Source organism: Echinops telfairi, unplaced genomic scaffold (genome assembly GCF_000313985.2).
Source record: "Echinops telfairi isolate 266 unplaced genomic scaffold, ASM31398v2 ScPeMD7_9;HRSCAF=40, whole genome shotgun sequence".
Classification (NCBI taxonomy): domain Eukaryota; kingdom Metazoa; phylum Chordata; class Mammalia; order Afrosoricida; family Tenrecidae; genus Echinops; species Echinops telfairi.
In genome coordinates, this window is record NW_022103906.1 from 21,851,048 (window position 1) to 21,870,339 (window position 19,292).

At 46.8% G+C, this 19,292-nt stretch overlaps 1 protein-coding gene across 1 annotated transcript; it reads left to right on the forward strand.

Moving 5' to 3' along the window:
• The first annotated feature begins 4,651 nt into the window (after nt 1–4,651).
• Nucleotides 4,652–17,940, forward strand: STC1 (stanniocalcin 1). Its single transcript, XM_004707609.2, has 4 exons — nt 4,652–4,952; nt 6,941–7,083; nt 7,846–8,057; nt 14,794–17,940. Exons 1-4 carry the CDS (start codon nt 4,835–4,837, stop codon nt 15,062–15,064), a joined length of 744 nt encoding a protein of 247 aa, XP_004707666.1. The 5' UTR covers nt 4,652–4,834; the 3' UTR covers nt 15,065–17,940.
• Nucleotides 17,941–19,292: the final 1,352 nt, after the last annotated feature.

Consider the following 19,292-nt stretch of genomic DNA (forward strand, 5'->3'; position numbering starts at 1 on the left):
TTCAATTAGCCTCCAGGACTCCAGCAATTTGGATTCCGTGAGAATTTAATGGCAAAATCCATGACGGAGAAATGATGTTTGAACTTTCTGCGAGAGCCTTGCGTAAGACTCGGAATATTTCCAGGCTTCCCTGAGACCATGAATTGGTCCTCCTGCTCGAAAAGTGGACGTGGAAATTCAGAGAGGAAGGAGCAAAAAGGAAATGGTAATAGAGCCAGCCGGGGGCTAAATTCAACTTGCCCGCGCGGGGTTAAAGGGATCAAACTATCCCATCTTCGTGTATCCCTCCGCTCTGTTTCCAAGGGCTGTGCTGTCACCGTGGAAACCACCCCATCACCATAACGGTCCCTCAATGGATGCTACTTCAATAAGGAGCAAGGCTGAAGATAGGGCCCTGGGTTACTGCGGAAGAAAAGAAAATGGCAGCTCTTTGCCCACAGACCATGAATGAAGACACGTTGAGTAAGAAGGCTGGTAACCAGGCAGACACCTCGTGAACGTTAGTGTCATCCAAGCCCCCAAATTCTGTTCCAGCCCACTGCCATATTGCATATGCAGAGGACCGATGTTCTACCTCATAAACAAATGCTCTGAGACGTGGTGGGGGACTCAGGGGCACGAGAAAGGGTGAGCCCATTCTCTGTACCTCCTGCAACACCTGACCCAGTGCCAAGTCCACACAGAACCTTCCAGGAGGGCGAGAGTGGGCTTTACCCAATGACTATATCGTCTTATGTTTTGCCCTCGGTGAAGTATAAAATAATCAAAGCCAAATAAAGAGGCACAAATCCACTCAAGAATTTGGGGTCATCCACACAAATTAATTCTGGTTTCATCATATAAAAATGAAGATATTTATTTCCTTCTCTTCATCTTTCTGGTCATCCTTGTTTTTCATGAGGTTCGGAAAGCATGATTCAAAAGCCAAGCGCTGCAGGCAGGCCCGGAATTCCCAGAGAAAAAGAACCATCCAACCTTGGTCACAATGTCAGATCAACCTGGTTAAATGTTGTACCACATCCACAACAACAGCAGCAGCGGTGTTGTTGTTAAAATAGTCCCCTAGAATCCGTGCTCTTGGGGTTTCTCTCACCAGAAAGGCATGGAGCCACTCACCACTTAGCTCTCGCTAGCCAAAGCCAACAAAGCCCCAGAGATTTTTTTGGCTTTATCTTCCCACTGAACTCATGCCAGCCTTGCATGGGCACAGCCAGGGCAGCATCGCGGCCTTAGGTGTTGGCAGCTTCTCCCACCCACTCCTTAGCACTTTCCCTGCTCAGGGCAATGGCAAAGGCTCCCTCTCTTCCACCCACTGTACCTGGAGGCAGCACCCCCTGAGCCAGCCAGGCTGAGGAAGGCAGTCTTATCTACCTGAACTCAGGAAAATGCTTTATTAGGTCAGCCCACTGTCTCCACAGAACGTTAGAACGGGCCTGCGTAACGGAGATGCTAGGTAGCCTGACCAATGAAAAATCATCCCTTAAAATGAGGAGGAGAAATCCCTAATGTGCATGCTATATCTCCGCTCCCATGTAATTGGAAGAACTGGTTTCTTTAAAAAATAAAGTGCTTGGATTTATTGAAAAGTTCTATTTGATGGAAATGACCCTGCCTCTGTATCTCTATTCCTTTTCTCCTGTCACCACCTTTGCCCGGGCCTCATCACCACTAACTAACTGGTCTTCCAGCCTCCATTCCTTTCTTCTTCCAAAACATCCAAGAGATCTTCCCAAAGCATGGATTTCAGCACCTTTGGAAACAAGTCCTACTCAAGAACCTTTAATGTCACAAAGAAACAAGGCGACCCCTCAAGAGTCCCTGATGCTCTTTTACCGTGGCTTCAGCAATCCAGAACAGCAGCACGGCCATTGGGGTACCTCCCAACATGGACCCTTGGGAAGAAGTTTTACATCGAGTTGGACGTCATCGCTCTCCCTTGTTGTCCTCAAATGTATTCATGACATTAGTTCTATTGCACACACCATGGCAAACTCCTACTGGATTTCTTCCAATAACGTGTGAGATACTTTGCACGCCTGACAAAGAACCTCCTGCCACATGACGGTAAGTGAGCAGAAGTAAGGAGGAACAATAAATCAACATCAGAAGAAAAACACAAAACACACCCTGACACTTGCAGGACATCATGTTCTAGCAAGTGCACCAGATAATTGGCAAACAAACATGCATGCTAAGAGGCAACTCATACCTCTCCAAGGCCAGTGGCTAGGCATCACAAGAGGGACAAATGGTCATCTGGCCGCAGGAGAGTGGCTGTGGAGATAGAAAATGCTAAAGGAGGGGACTCAAAATCCTTAAGAAGAATATGCATCTGTCCTCTCCCTCCCCTTCTGAAAGAACACAGAACTGCTATATTTCACTGCCATATGCCTCCTCCTCCTGCCAAAGGCAATAAAACACCTCTGAGTGTTCCAGGACAAAAAAAAAAAACTTAAAAAATTATATATATATATATATATATATATATATATAGCAGCTTTTTCCTGAGTTCTTAAAAAGCAATTAACAGGGGTTCACCTCTTTTCCCCACAATAACATCTCTATGAAAGATTCTTCCCAGAAGACTTCCCTTGTGGCTCTAGCCAGTGATTATTTCCACGCCTTCCCATGGAAACTTCGGACATCCAGAACCTTAAAGACACGTTCATGGGGCCGGCCGGGTTGCCCACTGGACTGCAAGCTCCTCTAAGACCAGAATCACTGCTTTTTCTATATCTCCTCCCTTTCCCCATCCCTTCAGCATCCAGCCGTTCAGAGGAAGCAATAAATGGATGCTCAAGAAATGCGGACATTGTTCAGTGGCTCTACATTAAAATACGTCCATCCTTGGGTGGAAAATACGCTCTCCCTGTAGCGGGTACTTTAGATATTCCCTTTATCTTTATTCCTGCTGTCCTTTTTTCTAGAAGAGAACGTATCATACTCTCTGAACCACCAGCATCACCCTCTTTTTTTCGGATGACTGGATTGTTGAATGTCAAGTGTTCTGTTTTATGCATATTTCCCAAAATAATAATGTCTAAATAAATAACTCTTTTTTGTAAAGAAGGCAATAATCACTCCCCCTACACAGACAGCGTTGAGTGTTGGCTGGGTGTGCAGCTATGGAGTTTAATGGAGTTGGCACTCTTCTCTCCACTGTTGTTTGGAGGTTTTAGGATTTAAATGGATGCTACTGGCTCTGCTGATTTGCAAGATCATCCAGCCCCTGTCCCTGGGAAGCACTATACCCCTTTCTCATTGGCCTGCTGCTCATTTTAAGAAGGCTATTGGCCTTACTCTCTCCATCTCACATGGGTAGTATCTCGTAGAGGCCACCTTTCTCCCCTGAGAAGACCTCTCTTGGCTCTTGACAAATTTTCACAAGTTAGGGTGAAGCCTCGGAGACCCTTATAGCCCAGCTGTAAGAAATAGCAGCTTCTGTATTTGGCCTGATCTGCGATTTCTTTGTACCTCTCCCATCAAGTCTAGAGCTAATCAGTCTTCTCTTTTCCACATTCTGGTCTTTCTCTTCTTCTTCTTCTCAGCCCAGCCCCTTCCCCTCTGAAAAAATGGACTAGTTCACCCAGCAGGTTTAGTCCTGATTTGGCCAGTTGATGGTTTCAATGTGATTAGGAAGTTGCTGGGCTTACATTCGCAATGTATGCACTTCCGGGCACTCATGGGGTCTCTCTGTTGCGTGTGGTATGTGTAGGTGTGCCTTTATGTACTTCCAGTAGCTAATACTTCTGGGGTTTGCAATTCTGCCAGTGACTGAAGAAATGGAATCAAGGTTAATTTGTGTGGCTGAATAATGACATCATTTTAAAGGTATACGGGAGGCCAATCTTGGAATTTTACAGATTGGAAAACAGAGGTAGGGCAAGGGGAAAGGACTTGGCCAGGGTCATAGAATGAATGAATTTGAGAATCAGGCTCGCAGCTCAGGCTCGTCACTCAGTCCTGCAGGGTCATATATATGCCTCTTTAAGGACGCATGAATGTGCATGAGAACGCAGTATTCCTCCAGACGGCAAAAATAGATCATAGATCTGTGAATACAAATGTGGAGAGAAAATGTGCACTGGGAAGAACTGCGTGTGCAGCTTACAACACAGAGAGCTGTTCAAATTAGATTAAAGCTACTGCATTTAGGGAAAATGAGAATCCAAAGTGATGACCCCTCCCCATCCTGCCCGTTCTTCCCATTGCCCCCAAGTAACCCATTTTTAAAAAATAGGCATATTTCTAAAAGCCTCTTAGAGAGGTTTTCATACAGATTTTTTCTTTAGTTTGATCAATACAACTGTTTTCCTTAATTCCATGAATCTAGCTTTTTTCACACATCTATGCACACACCATCTCACACACACATAAAACATTGCCAGCAGGTACTTTTAATTTGCTGGAAAATATTTCTAAGAAGTCAAAAAGCTTCAGCTGAGTGAGTGTGCCTTCCTATTGGCTAGTCAGACCAGCTGAGGGGCCTGATTGGTCTCTGATCCAAAGGACCGATAAGAACGGCTATAAAATCCCTGGGTGCAGCTCTTGGGCCCCCAGTTTGGAAAAGCCAGAGGTGCCAGGAGCGGCGACTGCAGCAGCAGCAGCAGGAGCAGCAGCAGCAGCAGCAGGAGCAGCAGCAGCAGCAGCAGAAGCTTCAGCCGCAGCAGCACCACCACCAAAAAAAAAAAATTTATTTTTTCCTCCTCAAATCCTCACCTAAGCCTTCAGTGTATCCAGATCCACATCTTTACTCAAGCCGGGAGAGGGGAAAAAGGAAAGGGGGGGGAGGAAAAAACAAAAAACCAACAACTTAGCGAAAACTTCTCAGAGAATGCTCCAAAACTCAGCAGTACTGCTCATGCTGGTGCTCGGTGCTTCTGCAGCCCACGAGGCGGAGCACAATGACTCTGTGAGCCCCAGGAAAGCCCGGGTGGCCGCTCAGAACTCAGGTAAGCAGCAAGCCCAGGACCGGTTTCTCCCCCCAAAGAGCTGTCCTCATTTGCCTCTCGCTTTTGCAACTCTGTCTGTGACGGCTGATCTTGATAATAAATGTGCTTCATGCCTGATGGCAATAAACTGCCGGTGTAATCCAATAGCCTTAGGAAGTGGAGCGCCTTTGTTTAATAAATTGCATGCAACTAACGAAGAAGCCGGGCGCTCGGCTGAGGGTATTCCATTGCATAAGCCTAGCCTGATTGCCTGAAATCTGGCACGTACCCTCTTTGGGGTTGGAGGGGGAGGAGGGGGAAAGGGGGCGGGGAAAGGGCTTGAATGTTGGCATGCTTCAAAGCGCTCTCTATACTTTCCAGAGAGCTGATCTTAAGGTGAGACATCGTTTTTTTCTGATGCTGTTCCTCCTACGGGTGAGATCCTAGAATTGACATCCCTCCCTCGTTTGGGGGACCCCCAGAAAAGCTCCCGCCGCAGACTGCTTTACAGAACCACAGATGGTCTGAAAAACCCAGCGTGGTTTCAAGGGAAAACTCTACACATCCCACCCCCTGCCTCTGCGCCTTCTCTGGCGCCTGGTTCCCAGGCTCCATTCAATTGCTGGTGCAGTCCAGGACCAGAGAACCCCTTGAAAAAGAGTATTTGTGAAATGCAGCTCTTTCTCCCAGGAAAAGATCTCCCTTGAGTCTCGACTCCTGGAGCCGTTCATTGTGTACTATCTTGGCCTCTAAAGCGAAGGAGCCACGAGGAGGCGCATTGGCACTTCTGTCTTCGGACTTCTCTTGAGACCCTCGCTCCTCTTCCTCCACTGTCTTCTGCCCTGACAGTCAGCAAAGATGGGATCGCAGGTGTCAAAACGCTCCTGCTCAGCCTCCCCTTGGAAGAGGGCAGGTCTCTGCAGAGAGGAGAGCATTCGCTTCACTTCTTTTTGTACTTAGTTGCTATAGAGATACAGTGATTCACAATTCAGGCTTGCCTAAAACAATAGCAGCCCGAAAGCATATTAAAACTGCTTAAAGCAAAGTTATCATTTGAACCCCGTGGAAATATATAATTAGGGAAATGACTTGTAACATCCCAGAGGCTGGGTGGGGGGAGGGGGAGGCAGAGGGGAAGCCTAACTGAACCCTGCTTTTGATCTCAGGGGAGAGTCTTATGGTATGAAGGCTGCAGATCATTGCTTGCCGAGCTGCCTGCCAGAACACCCCCCTTCTGCCAGAGAGACATTACTTTTATGGGAGATCTTATCCACCATGTAGAAAGCCTCCTGCTAGTTCTTTGCGGTTTTCTTCCAGTCTTGCACAAGGGGTGTCTCAGCCTTGTTACGCCACACCTGTATTTCTCTCTTTAAAAGGGGGTGGAGGATTTAATATGAAAGAGTATACATACCTCAAAGCACTGTCCTGTAGTCAAGGGTTGGGGTGAAACAGGAGGAGATAGGATTTTTGGTCCCCCTACCAATATGAAGGTGAGTGCAAGATCCTGAGTCAGAAGGGTCTCTAAGTGAATTTCTGGCAAATTCCTCTCCTCCAGTTGTATCCTTCCTGGTCTGGAGTGAATTCTGGGAAGTCAGCGGGATTCCCTGACCCTTTGGTCACCCATGCCATGGCCTTCAGGCTCCAAGGTGTAACCTTGGGTTTTATAGAGCTGTTTCAAGGCCACTGGGCCTTCTCTGAACTCCCATGTTACTTCTGCAGCCTCCAAGATGGTGGAAGGGAGAGGGGACTATCTCTGAGGAAGCCTCCCCTCTCCCCACCCCACCCTGGGTCTTCCTGTGCTCTAGTTCTTGTAGGTCCAAGGAGCTTTCTGGCCCCTTTCTTCTCACCCCCACACCCCATGATGAGTGAGCCCATCTACCGAACCCACCATGGACTTCTAAGATAAATTCACCTGAACCCTTGTCCTTGCATTTTGCCTCTGCACCCACCTAGTCCCTTGCAAACACCCTCACTATTTAACCTGGATTGAATGGACTTGTCTCTTCCAGCTGATGTGATTCGCTGCCTCAACAGTGCTCTGCAGGTTGGCTGTGGGGCTTTTGCCTGCCTGGAAAACTCCACCTGTGATACAGATGGAATGTTCGACATCTGTAAATCCTTCTTGTACAGCGCTGCTAAATTTGACACTCAGGTAATAAGACCGTGACTCCTGCAGCCTATTGGCTGCTTTTCAATGACTGTGTGCTAGGCCATTGTGCTGATGGACCCTTCTTGTAAGAAACGAGCTCTGCTTCTCAGCGCACACACTCATACACACACACACACACACACACTGTTGTCCAGGAAATAAGTTATAAGACACTTCCCTGCCCACTCTGAGGTTTGCTCTCTCACCCTCTAGCAGAGGCAGGCTTGTCAGGGGAGGGGTGATGAGCAGAAAATCCTTTCCTCTTCCAGAGGAAAGAAAAGATGCTCTGCCAGTAAAGTTCTTCTCACTGTGGGGTCAGTGCACACTAGCTCATACATTTAATTATTGGAGTCTCCATCCCCAATTTTCAAAGACATATCCTGACTATTTTAAAAGTCTCTCTCTCTCTCTCTCCCCCTCCCTCTCTTCTCCCCCTCTTTCTCACCCTCTCTTTCCACTCTCCTCTTCTTTCTCTCTCTGCCCCCTTCCTCTCTCTCTCTCTCTCTCTCTCTCTCTCTCTCTCTCTCTCTCTCTCTCTCTCTCTCTCTTCATTGTCATGGAACTCAAAGTGGTCCAAGAGAAGAAGAGATATTTTTGTTTTATTTTTTAATTGTTAGCCATGGCAGTTTCCCCATTACAAGGAGACGCTGACGTCATGTCAGTGTCCAGGCAAGCCCTGTTAGAAGTCCCCCTAGATGTGGGCTGCCCTGTACCCCTTTGTCAGGTCAAGCTAAGCTTGTGCCCCCTTTGCTCTCTCCTTGGCAGGGAAAAGCGTTTGTCAAAGAGAGTTTAAAGTGCATCGCCAGTGGGGTTTCCACCAAGGTGTTCCTCGCCATTCGGAGGTGCTCCACTTTCCAGAGGATGATTGCTGAGGTGCAGGAGGAATGCTACCGCAAGCTGAATGTGTGCAGCATTGCCAAGAGGAACCCCGAAGCCATCACTGAAGTCGTTCAGCTCCCCAATCACTTCTCCAACAGGTACGAAATGAGCCTGCATTTTTCCAGGAAGAGGGACGAGGGGCTGACTAAGAAGCCATACAGGGAAAGCGGTGGGGGGAGCGGGGTAAAAATGCCACAGTCACACTCTTATTTTAGCTTGCAGTCTTCTCAGCTTTGGCAGGAAGCAATACGTTTGTGATTGGTTGTGACAGATGAAGCAGCCTAGATTCCCCCCACCCGCACCCCCAACGGTGATAGGAAAAGTCTTTCGCTATATCTAACAGAAAGCTTCATCTGCACCATTCCTGGGTACATATTCATTGGCTGCTTTCTTGCCATATGCCTGAAGGAAATGGTGACATTTCTGAGAGCAAGCTTTTGAAACATCAGATGTGGCTGAAATTGTGACTTTGCAGCAGGACAATTGACAATTACAAAACAAAAACCAAAAAACCCTCCAGCTAAAAATGTCATGATGCAGCCCTTTAAAAAGCTGCATGAATTTTGAGTGAGTCTTTAGCCCAATCAGATATTTCAGTCGTCAGCCTAGAACATGCCACCTCACTCCCCTAGGAGTCCCACTTTCTGTGCGAGAGGTGCGTCGACTCTCCCCTTTCCATTCTCTATCCCACTCATTCCATTTCTCTACTCCCTGGTTTTCGGAAATGATGTGCTAATGGATTCCCAAGTCTACGCAGTCTCATCGTGGGCTTCCAAAATGGATGCAAAGCCACTGACCTGGTCAGAGCTGAGCACAGTGCCCTTCTAGGCTCCAAGTTCATGCTCTTCACCAGGCAGGCTCACCCATGATGCACGAGAAGGCTGGTGCCCCCTCCCCGTGCACCTGGCCTGGAAAACTCCCCAGTGGAACAGGGCTTTCCCATCAGTAATGACAGGAAGGGAGATGCAGATGGTGCAGGAGGAAAGGTGTGGCCGAGGGACTGTAGGCTGGTCACATGCAGCCATCCCCAAGCTTCCTGTGATGCCCCACAAACCAAAAGCTGCTTCCCCATCCTAAAGTCCGATGATCCTTTCACTCACCAGCCAATATGTACATGTTCACAAAGGCAAGTCCTAAACCGGTTATTCGCATGCCTACGTGTTATCACTACTTGTCTGATTAATTTCTTTGACAAGTGCACCCACCCTCCTTTAGCTAATGTCAACAGTCTAGTAGTCCATCTGATGCATACAGATGACCGGGGTATAGGCTGATATCTAACTTGGGTCTCTGCTGATAGATGCTTGAAGACAGCAAAGTTCACTCCTCCTTAGGGAAAGGGGAAGGTCCCTCACATGGATTTGTTGGTAAAGCTCCTGATAGAAAGACTCACAACTGCCCATCACTCACTTCTCGAGAACGAGCAGTCCGTGGTCCTCAGAATGACACGCCGGTGGGGAGAAAGCCCCTGGAATTGATTCTAACTGGGGAGCCCCCTGCCTGATACACCCAGAGAAGAAAAATCAAAACCACCAATTCTTTCAAACGATCTATCTCCTTAGAGGGTTCTTAGTTTTAAAATGACCCTAGGAAGATTGTTACTGCATCTGAGGGAAGAATGAAAGAAAAAACGAAACAAAACTGGCAAATCATTGCAGACTCCTTTCCGCAGAAGGAGAGGAAATAGCTATTTTTGTCACATGAGGGCTAGGGGCAAAGTGCATGTTTGTATGCATTGGGTGGTGGGTGGGAGGAGGTGCTTAACAAAAGCATTCGTTTCAGTTAGATCTTTAAGAACCCCATGACGTTTCATGATCTATACTATGACCTGTAACTAATTTTGAGGCAATACTAATCCTTCCTATTTTAACAGAAAAAGCATATTCCTTTAAGAAAGGAGAGGTCCTGTGGAAAGGATGATAGAGATACAGACTGGTAACCCCGAATGGTTTAAGAAAAAAGTGCAACAAGGGTCTTATTTTCACTTTCTTCCTAAAAGAGTCACAAGAGAAAGTCTTGCTGTGTCCCTTTTTCATTGAGGAGGGGGACGACACAGCCCACTTACTAGGAAAGGACAGTTGGCGCGGGGTGGGGTGGGGGGTAGAAAGGGGCCAGTCCTTAAAGATGAGAAGCTTCCATTCAACTTTTACCTTTCTCCGATTACTTCACTTCAACTGGCTAATATTATTCCTCTTAAGAACGGTAGAGATTTCCGGTTCCGCGCTGGGCTTGACTTGCTCTGTTTCAGCTCCTCGCTCTCCCGAAGCATCCTGCTTTCCCACCCTCTGTCCCACCATAGACACACGCGAAACTGGTGCCAGCTGGCACAGAACTGTGAAAGGAAGTAGTTACAGGTTCATTCCACCTTCCTGTGACTTATCTAACATGAGAATGGAGGCTGGGAGAACCCAAAGCCTGTGCCTGGACTCTTTGTCAGAACCGAGATGTTTTCCATGAGAGGAATGTGCCTGGAAGAGAAGGGATGGCTGGGTGTCCACACCCCCCCCACCCCACCCCACCCCACCACTGGCTAAATTTGAAAACTGCAATGTCAACCATGAGGGAAGCAAGACAATTGATCAGAGAGGCAGGGCAGTGAGGATGGGGAAGCAACTTGACCAGTCCAGATCCAGGGTGGGAAAACTGACAAAGCTTCCAACTCTCTAGGGCATGGATAGGGAACAGGAAACAGAAGAATAATATTGATCAAGGGAAACAAAGGACTATTTATAAACCCTCACACAGAACGTTCCTAAGCAGTATGTGTGTATTTGGGTAAGCATGGTTGAAACAGTAGCTATGGAAAATATCTGATCTTATTCTTCACCAAGAAACAACAGAAAGGAAAAAAAAAAAAAAAAAAAACCCAGTGGTGGAATTTTCAAAGTGGGAAGATAGAAATAAGTGTAGAAAAATCATTCCAGATTGGTGATCAGAACATTTAGCCCCCACCCCCACCCCACCCTCCCAGCCTTTGCAGCCCACTTCATGAAGCCTCCCTAAGGAACCTATTATCAACTTCCTAGAAAGGTAGAATTCCATGGCCAGAGATAATCAAACAAGTTATCTAGATTGGCTGCCTTGCTTTACTAATTAAATGAGGGGGGGGGGGCGGGGAGTGGTCGTGACCTGCTGAAGGTCACAAGGTTAGTGAAGGCAGCCTTGGGTCTAAAGCTCACATGACCTTGAACCAAGCGATTTGATCTCTACTCAAAAATGGCAGTCAACAAAACCTGCAGGAAACAGCCCCAACCCCCAAATAGAATACAGAGTTCAGTGGAATTTACATGCAGCCTCTTGTTAGATGCAGTTGAGATGGTGCAGTGACTCACAGAGGGACCTCATGTCCAACAGAAGGAAACACTGCCCAGTTCTGTGCCAGCCATTCAACTGGTCCTGTGCTTGAGCCCATCTTTGCAGCCACTGAGTCAGTCCATCTCCTTCAGGCCTGCTCCCCTTTTTCAATGCCCCTCCACTCTATGGCACATGATGGTGATCAACCACTAAACTCAGTTTCATTTTTTTCCCAGAAGAAAAGGTTTGTCCTACCCACAGCTACAGAAACAATGACTTAGCCACCACCACCCCAAAAAAATTGTTTTTAGTTGCTCAATGATATGTGGCAATTGTTAAATCAATCTTTGCTGCACACACGAGTGCTTAAATAATCCATCTCACTTGGAGACTACCAGGGAAGGTCTACCTCACTGACCAACGCAATCCTAGAGGTCAATGCCACAGTAGAGAGGCGCAGAATTAACGGATGGCGCCCTCTGGAAAACTGGATTGGCTTCAAAGTCCCGTGGCAAGTTTTCCAACCTTAAAGGTGCTATGAGGGAAACCAGGTTCTCTCGGGCACTTTCTTAGCCTACCCTTCTCGAGCTAATCGTGTTCCAGGAGAGGCTTTGGAGGGTGACTAAAGGCATTGGCTGAAGAGGGCAGGCCCTTGAAGAAAGTGGCGCGGGAAGAACACGTCTGCCCAACGAGGCAAGGAAGGGTTTCCTTCCAAAGCTTCGTTCCGTCACAGAATGAGACTTCCTCCCCTGAACCAGCCCTTCCGGCGTCCCTACGCAAGGAAAGCCCTTCTTTTCCAGCCTATGGTAGGGGCGCGTCGGCTGTGAATAGGTCTTTTAGAAATCACCCGGTTAGTCCACACTGGGGCTTAAGGGGACCGTCAGAATCTTGAGCCTCTAAAATAAAACTGAGATCCAGAGAACCTGGGTCCCAGCAGCACGCAGGTCTAGGAAGAGGTCTGGAAGGAGCTATGTGGGTGTGCAGGTGTCTGCGGCTATCGGAATATGTTAGCTGAGTCTCAATTTTTCCACAATGAGTTTGCTCCCTATTTCCCCATCCCAGGGAGATCTGCTTTGACTTGGGTGCTTTATAATTCCAAAGGCCTGGAAAAAGTTCTTCTGTGCCGGAGAATCCCAAACTTAACAGCAGCTGGCTATAATCCTCCCTTGAAGAAGGGGCATAGCCAAGCTCTCTCAGTGACCTGGACACGCCACTTCTCTTTGCATCCCCACCTTTGTTTCCTCACCCCCAGAAAGATAATTGTTTTGCTTCATCACCCACGCGCTACTCCAATTACTGTACATCCTTGAAAGGACCTCTTTGGGGGGTTAAGTTATTCTGGAAAGATGTTTGATCCTGTGCTCTGTAAGATGAATTAAAAATAAACGGGTTTCTCTTCATGGAAGATCCTGTGCCCCAGAGAGCCTCAGGGTCCTCTGGAGAAAGGGTCTCTCCCTATAAATATTACAGGCCACCCTCCTCAGAGCGTTTCTCATTAGCTAATGGATTTTGACAGCTACTGCTTCACAGTGATGCAGAAGCATATCCAACCCAAACTGGATAAGACCTGAGCTGTCTTCCCAAAGGACAGGATAGGTGACCATGTCAACTTTTCTAAGCCATGACACCCAGGCATGGGGAGGTTTAACGCACCAAAGATGAAGATGGCTTCTATCAAACACAAGAGTTTTGTGTAAAGGTTGGCAGGGCGGGAAAGAAAGAGTCACCAGTGTTCACCGAGGCAGTTCTGACTCGTGGTGGCACGCAGATGCAGCAGAGGTTTGCCCTGTAGGCTGTGCAAGGCGGGGACCTTTCCCGAAACAGGTTGCCAGGCCTGTCTTCTGAAGCACTTTCTGGGTGGATTCAAACTGCCAGCTTTTCGGTTAGGCAAGGGACTTGTAAACTTGACCCCCACCACTGTTAATCCTTTACCATCAAGTCCATGCCAGCTCAGCAGTTCTGAGGGCAGCGTAGAGCTGCTGCATCGTTTCAAAGGCTGGAAATTTTTACAGGGGCCCCTGGTGGTACTGCCCCAAAGGTCAATGACTGCAATTTGCTGGCTGCTCAGTGAGCTAAAGATGTGACTGTCAGCCTCCAGACACATTACAGAATTGAAAATCCTTCCCAGCAGACCCACACTTGTCCTATAGGGTCATGATGAATCCAAATTGACTTGGATTTGGTTAGGGATTTGGGGGTTTGCTTGGTTGGTTTTAGTCTTGTTGGAAGCAGACTGCCACATCTTTTCCCCAAAGATCTGCTAGGGTTCCATGACTGACCTTTCGGTGAGCCACCAAGCTTACTTAATTACAGTGCCACCAAGACTCCGAAATCTGCCTCTCCATGGTGGCCCATTTGGTTCTGCACTGTGCTGAGCGGCACCAGGTCAACAAAATATGAGGCTGCCTCCTTCCTTAAAGATGTGCTGTCTCGAAGACCCTAGGGAGCAGAGTTCTACTCTGTCCTAAATAGTCACTCGCCCGATGGCTTACGAGGAAGCAGACCATTCGACAAATCCATTTCCTCAGTGACCACAGAATAAACCAAGAAATCTAAAGTGAAGGGTGAATGTAGCCTGAGAGTATCATGAAGGATACGTAGAAATAAAATTCACATTACTTTTCATCACCACCACCACCCCACACACACAAATGGCCACCAAGGGGTTTCCAGCCCAATTAAAGAAACAATGCCATTAGGAGTCATCACAGACTAATCTGTCTGAGGTTCCTAGGAAGTCTAAGATAGGCAAACACCAGAGGTAGAGGAGTAGGCGGAGGCTTCACAGAGTCACTGAACAACAATGAAGAAGCACCTGTGTTTCGATTTAATGATTTTTACTGTGGGGTATTTGGGCCTTCCGACTATACTATCTCTTTGGGAAAAGACTGAAATTAGGGCCAGTCGACAGCACTTATCAAGACTGGCTGAGTGTATGAGATGGAAATGAGATTTAGTAGAAAAATGCATGAAGCAGAGAGAAGTCGGGAGCCCTCCCTTCTAAAAGCAAGTTTCCCCAGAATAAGCACTCGTGCTTATTCTGGACCTTCATGGACACAACCAAAATAAAGGAAAATTGCAGAGAGACAGCAAAATAACTGTAAATGTATAGGCGGTGACTATTAATGCCACTATGGAATATTGAGCTCATCTCACTTATGAGCTTCTACCACTTATGACCTTGGCTAAGTCACTTCAGCTCTCCCACTTCAGTGGCTTCTCTATCATATGAGTGGATCTAGTCACTAATTGATCCCTGGGGGTCCATCTAGCTCCATGATTCTGTGCTTCCAAAAAGTTTAGCCCTTACAGTCAGCCTACTGGCTACAGCATGGCCTACATCTCATGAACTCTGAGCAAAGACATTGCCTTGTACTGTAAATCCAGCTAGCCTCTACACTCCCACTAAGCAGACATTGCACAAAGGTGAGAAGCCAAAAAGCACCTTGGTCCGGCCATCCGGGACCAGCGTGGGCTGGAGCACACGTTTCGCCTTGCTCTCGCTGAATGACGAACGCACTGCCTTCTTTCTCGATGCAGATACTATAACAGACTCATCCGGAGCCTACTGGAATGTGACGAAGACACGGTCAGCACGATCAGAGACAGCCTGATGGAGAAAATTGGACCCAACATGGCCAGCCTCTTCCATATCCTGCAGACAGACCACTGTGCCCACATCCACCCCCGAGCTGACTTCAACAGGAGGCGCACCAATGAGCCACAGAAGCTAAAAGTCCTCCTCAGGAACCTCCGTGGTGAGGGAACCCCTCCTTCCCACACAAAACGCACCTCTCACGAGAGTGCATAACCAGGGAGAGATGTTCACAACCTCACCAAACTAGTATCATTTTAGAGGTGAGCAGACACCGACTGTAAGTGTACTGTGCCTGGTTTGATTTTTTTTTTCATTAGTTCCTATTTTCTACCCCCACCCCCACCCCTTACAGAAAATTGCATGAAACTAGGCTTCCGTAATCAATATTCCAACATTCTGCAATGGCAGCATTCCCACATACAGAATACATGTGATCTTCCTGCCTCTCCTCTCTAATCACCTTCCTTTATACCATGTCCTTCCCCGGCTGACCTCAAACTACCCTCACAGCCCCCAAAATTCATGTAATTCCCCACCAAGTCATTGTAATTTGAAAATGTGGAGCCCTTTAGAATGGTTGTCCCAGTAGAGTTAGCTGATAAGAAACAACTTAATTTAAATGCATGTCTTAAAAGCTCATAAAGATGTTAAATGGAATTCGTATTATGAATCTGTGCTGGCCATGGACGAATATGAATGTCATGCTTGAATTCTTGATCTCGAATGAGCTAGTGTCTTATGGTCTTGATCCTCCAACGTCTAGTTTCCTTTCCAGCACATTTACCAAATTGCTCAAGCCTGGCTCTTCCACCAGACTTTGAGCCTGCATCTTCTTGCATCTAGTAAAAAACAAAAAGCTAACATCTTTATGTACTGTAACTGCTCAGAGCTTTAAAAGTATCTTTAACAATTGTCTTAAAAACCAGAGAATCTTAAGGTCTAACTGTGGAATATAAATAGCTGAAAACTAATGTACTGTACATAAATTCCAGAGGACTCTGCTTAAACAAAGCAGTATATAATAACTTTATTGCATATAGATTTAGTTTTGTAACTTAGCTTTATTTTTCTTTTTCTGGGAATGGAATAACTATCTCACTTCCAGATATCCACATAAATGCTCCTTGTGGCCTTTTTTATAACTAAGGGGGTAAAAGTAGTTTTACTCAACATCGAAACTGAAGATGGGCCTGTATGAGATAGGAAAAACCAACAGGTTTATCTGATGGACCTCAGGTCAGGTGTTAATCTCCCAGCCCACCTCAACCCAAAGGCTACTCTTGACTTAGATCTATCCTGAAATACTTTGTCACCTCCAACTGGGAATTATAAGGCACCCCCCACCCCCCAAAAAAGCATCCCTTTGGACTTGGGCCACTTAAGGTGTGATAAGGCCTAAACTTTGAGAAGTGACAATTCTTATCTTTCCACCTTTTATGGGCACCCTGTATTCTGGAGAAATGGTGGCAGGGTGGGGAGCTTCCCAATGAGTCAATCAGGAATGAGTCAATCAGCCTTTGGGTCTTTAGTTCAGGGGACTTGGAGCTGAGGGGGTATAAAGAAGCCTGGGCTGTCCAGCCTTAATAGACTCCTCTGACATTTTTGTCCTGTAGTACTCTGCCTGCCAAAGTCGTCCTGGCAGCTGGGCCATCTCGGTAGGGTTGCGAAAACCAGAAAGAGGGAAAATAAACTACAATAAAAGAGCTGGTGGTTTGATCATTTCTGCCGTGATGTTTACAAGATGGCAACCGCCAAAGCCAAAAGAGTCACCTATCTATGAACAACAGTCGTTTCTCAGGGTCATTGTCCTTGAACCCAACGGTCCCTTAGGAGTGTCACTACCCACCGAAGGTCAATGTTGAGAGATGAAGAGGGCGGAGGGGTAGGACTGTATGGGCCACTCCAAACTTGCTTAGGTAGAAACTCTTGGTGCTTGACTCTCACTAGGCTAAACTCAAGATTTGACCAAATCTAGTGATAGATAGGGATCCTGGTGGGAGGAGGGAGGGTATATCTCCATTTAAAAGAAAATTTTTTTAAAAAGCAATACAACTTTACCACAAAGCCTTTAAAACCAGAAACGTGCTGCTCAAGGACCAAGAACAAGTTCAGCAGAGCCAGAGCAGCAGCAGCAGCAGCAGCACGGGCGTGGCTGCCTTTGTTCCACACACACAGCCTCTAAGCGTGCGGGCATCAGATTGTTAAGGACATTTTTATACTCAGAACTGTCCCACCCCCAGGTCCCCTGCCTTAGCCTCTTGGAAATCAGGTAGACCATATTGTAAGTTGACTCCCCCACTCCTCAACCCCACCCGCCACTCCCAGGCAAGGCTGACTTCTCTGAACCAGAAAAGCTATTAAAGTTTTGTGTGTTGTGTCCTTTTCGCAAACCCACTAAGCCAGGACCCCACTGCAACAACGAGTTCCCGAGTGTCCCTAACACAAGTCCCTCAGACCTCCGTCCATCGGATTCTCTTTGCTCCTCGGACTTCTTCAAACTGTGGTTCCCTTCCCATCTCTTTACTTCCCACAAGGATATTTATATATGTATCTGTAATACATATATCTACACACATGGAAAGAAGCAGTTCTCACAATGTTGCTAGGTTTTTGCTTCTCTTTCCCCCACCCCACACCCTCCAATCTCCCCCTCGAACTCGCCAAGCTTCCCCTGGTGTTTTCTGCGCAGAGCGATTCGGGGCTGACCTAGAGCAGTTTGTTTGCATGATTCTTCTATTGAGATTTGGTTGCACTTTAGATATGTTTGTGCCATTATATTTGCATTGTGTATTTATAATTTAAACGATATTTAGGTTTTGTTTTTGGTTTTTTGTTTTGGTTTTTTGGCTGAGTACTGGAATAAACAGTGAGCATATCTGGTATATGTCATTATTTATTGTTAAATTACATTTTTAAGCTCCATGTGCATATAAAGGTTATGAAACATATCATGGTAATGACAGATGCAAGTTATTTTATTTGCTTATTTTTATAATTAAAGATGCCATAGCACAATATGAAGCCTTTGGTGAATTCCTTCTGAGACAAAAAAAAATTAATAAATAATAAAGTGTTAAGTTTTATCTGTTTCTTTTCCCCGATGTCTTTCATTGTTATTCTTGAAAACTCCTACAATGAGACTATCTGAACACAAAGGTACCATTTGGTTAGTTTCTTTAAAGTCACTACTTGGTGTCGTGAATACAGCACGAGGGTTTGATGTTATAAAGACAAGGGGACTTCAAAACCCGTGTGGAAACATTTGATTACAAAATCATGGAATCTCTCCACGAACTTTTTGAAGCCCCTTCCTATGTAAATAGCTATCGTTTAAATGAACATTTTCCCAACACCCTTAAAACCCTGACTGTGGCTTCCATGACCTTCACGATAAAACCAAACCCAAACTCTTTACAAGTTTTGGAGCCCCCCAGGGTCTGGAAGTCGCCTCATTTCCCTTTCATCTGGGAACTCTACACGCCAGTCACACGCTCCTCTGGGGAAGGTTGTAACCTCTCTTTCTGATCTTAGGGTCTTTGCTTATGCTGTTCCCACGTTCGGAAACACTTTTCCATCTGCCCTTTGATGAGCTGGGAGTGCACTGCCATCGAGATCCATGTGGTCACCAAGGTGTCCCCTCTACCAGCAGAGCGCCCAGCCTCTGGGCGCCTTTGAAGATGGACAGGGCAGTTCACAAATGATAAAAGTTATCAGTCCGCGGTCAGACATTTCTCAGATGCATTTACTGTGACCTAGTCCATCACACGTTTACTTCTTACATGATCTTTCATCCCGAATCTTCACCCAGAGTCCCCAGGACATCTTTACGACTTTGAAGGAGTGATTTAGAAAGGGTCAGAGGAGAGGGAAGGACACTCAATCCACGGGACAAGGGAGGCAGCTTGCTCGGTGGTTACAGGGACCCAGTTGTGGAGTCAGGAGGGATTTGCAGTCCGGCTCTGTTCCTTTGTAACTGTGGGACTCCAGGCTCACAGTTTCTTTCTCTGTAGAAAGGGGGGATGGTGGCCATCTCATGCCACTGTGAGAGGGAGAAAAAAAGACATGAAGTCCTTGCAACACACTTACCACACCGTTGAGAGGAAGAAAAGAAAAGGTTGCCGTCAAACCCATTCCAATTCATGTGTCACCTTAGAGCGGTGCTCTGAAGCGCTGTCCACGGCTGTGGTCACCAGGTCTGTCTTCTGAGGGAACTCTGCGGGGATCTGAACCTCCAGCCTTGCCATTAGTGATCAAGCACTTAACCCCACCAAACTGGGGACACCGTCCACCATGATCCCAGAGAAAATGTTAGCTCTGATTTTAAGCAGAGGAAATGAGAGAAAGAAGGGGCACGCTGCCTCAGAAAATGGGGAAAGATGCACAGAAGAGTGACATTATGGCTCCTCCTGTGTGTTTACAGGGAAAAGGGGAGGGTGGACGT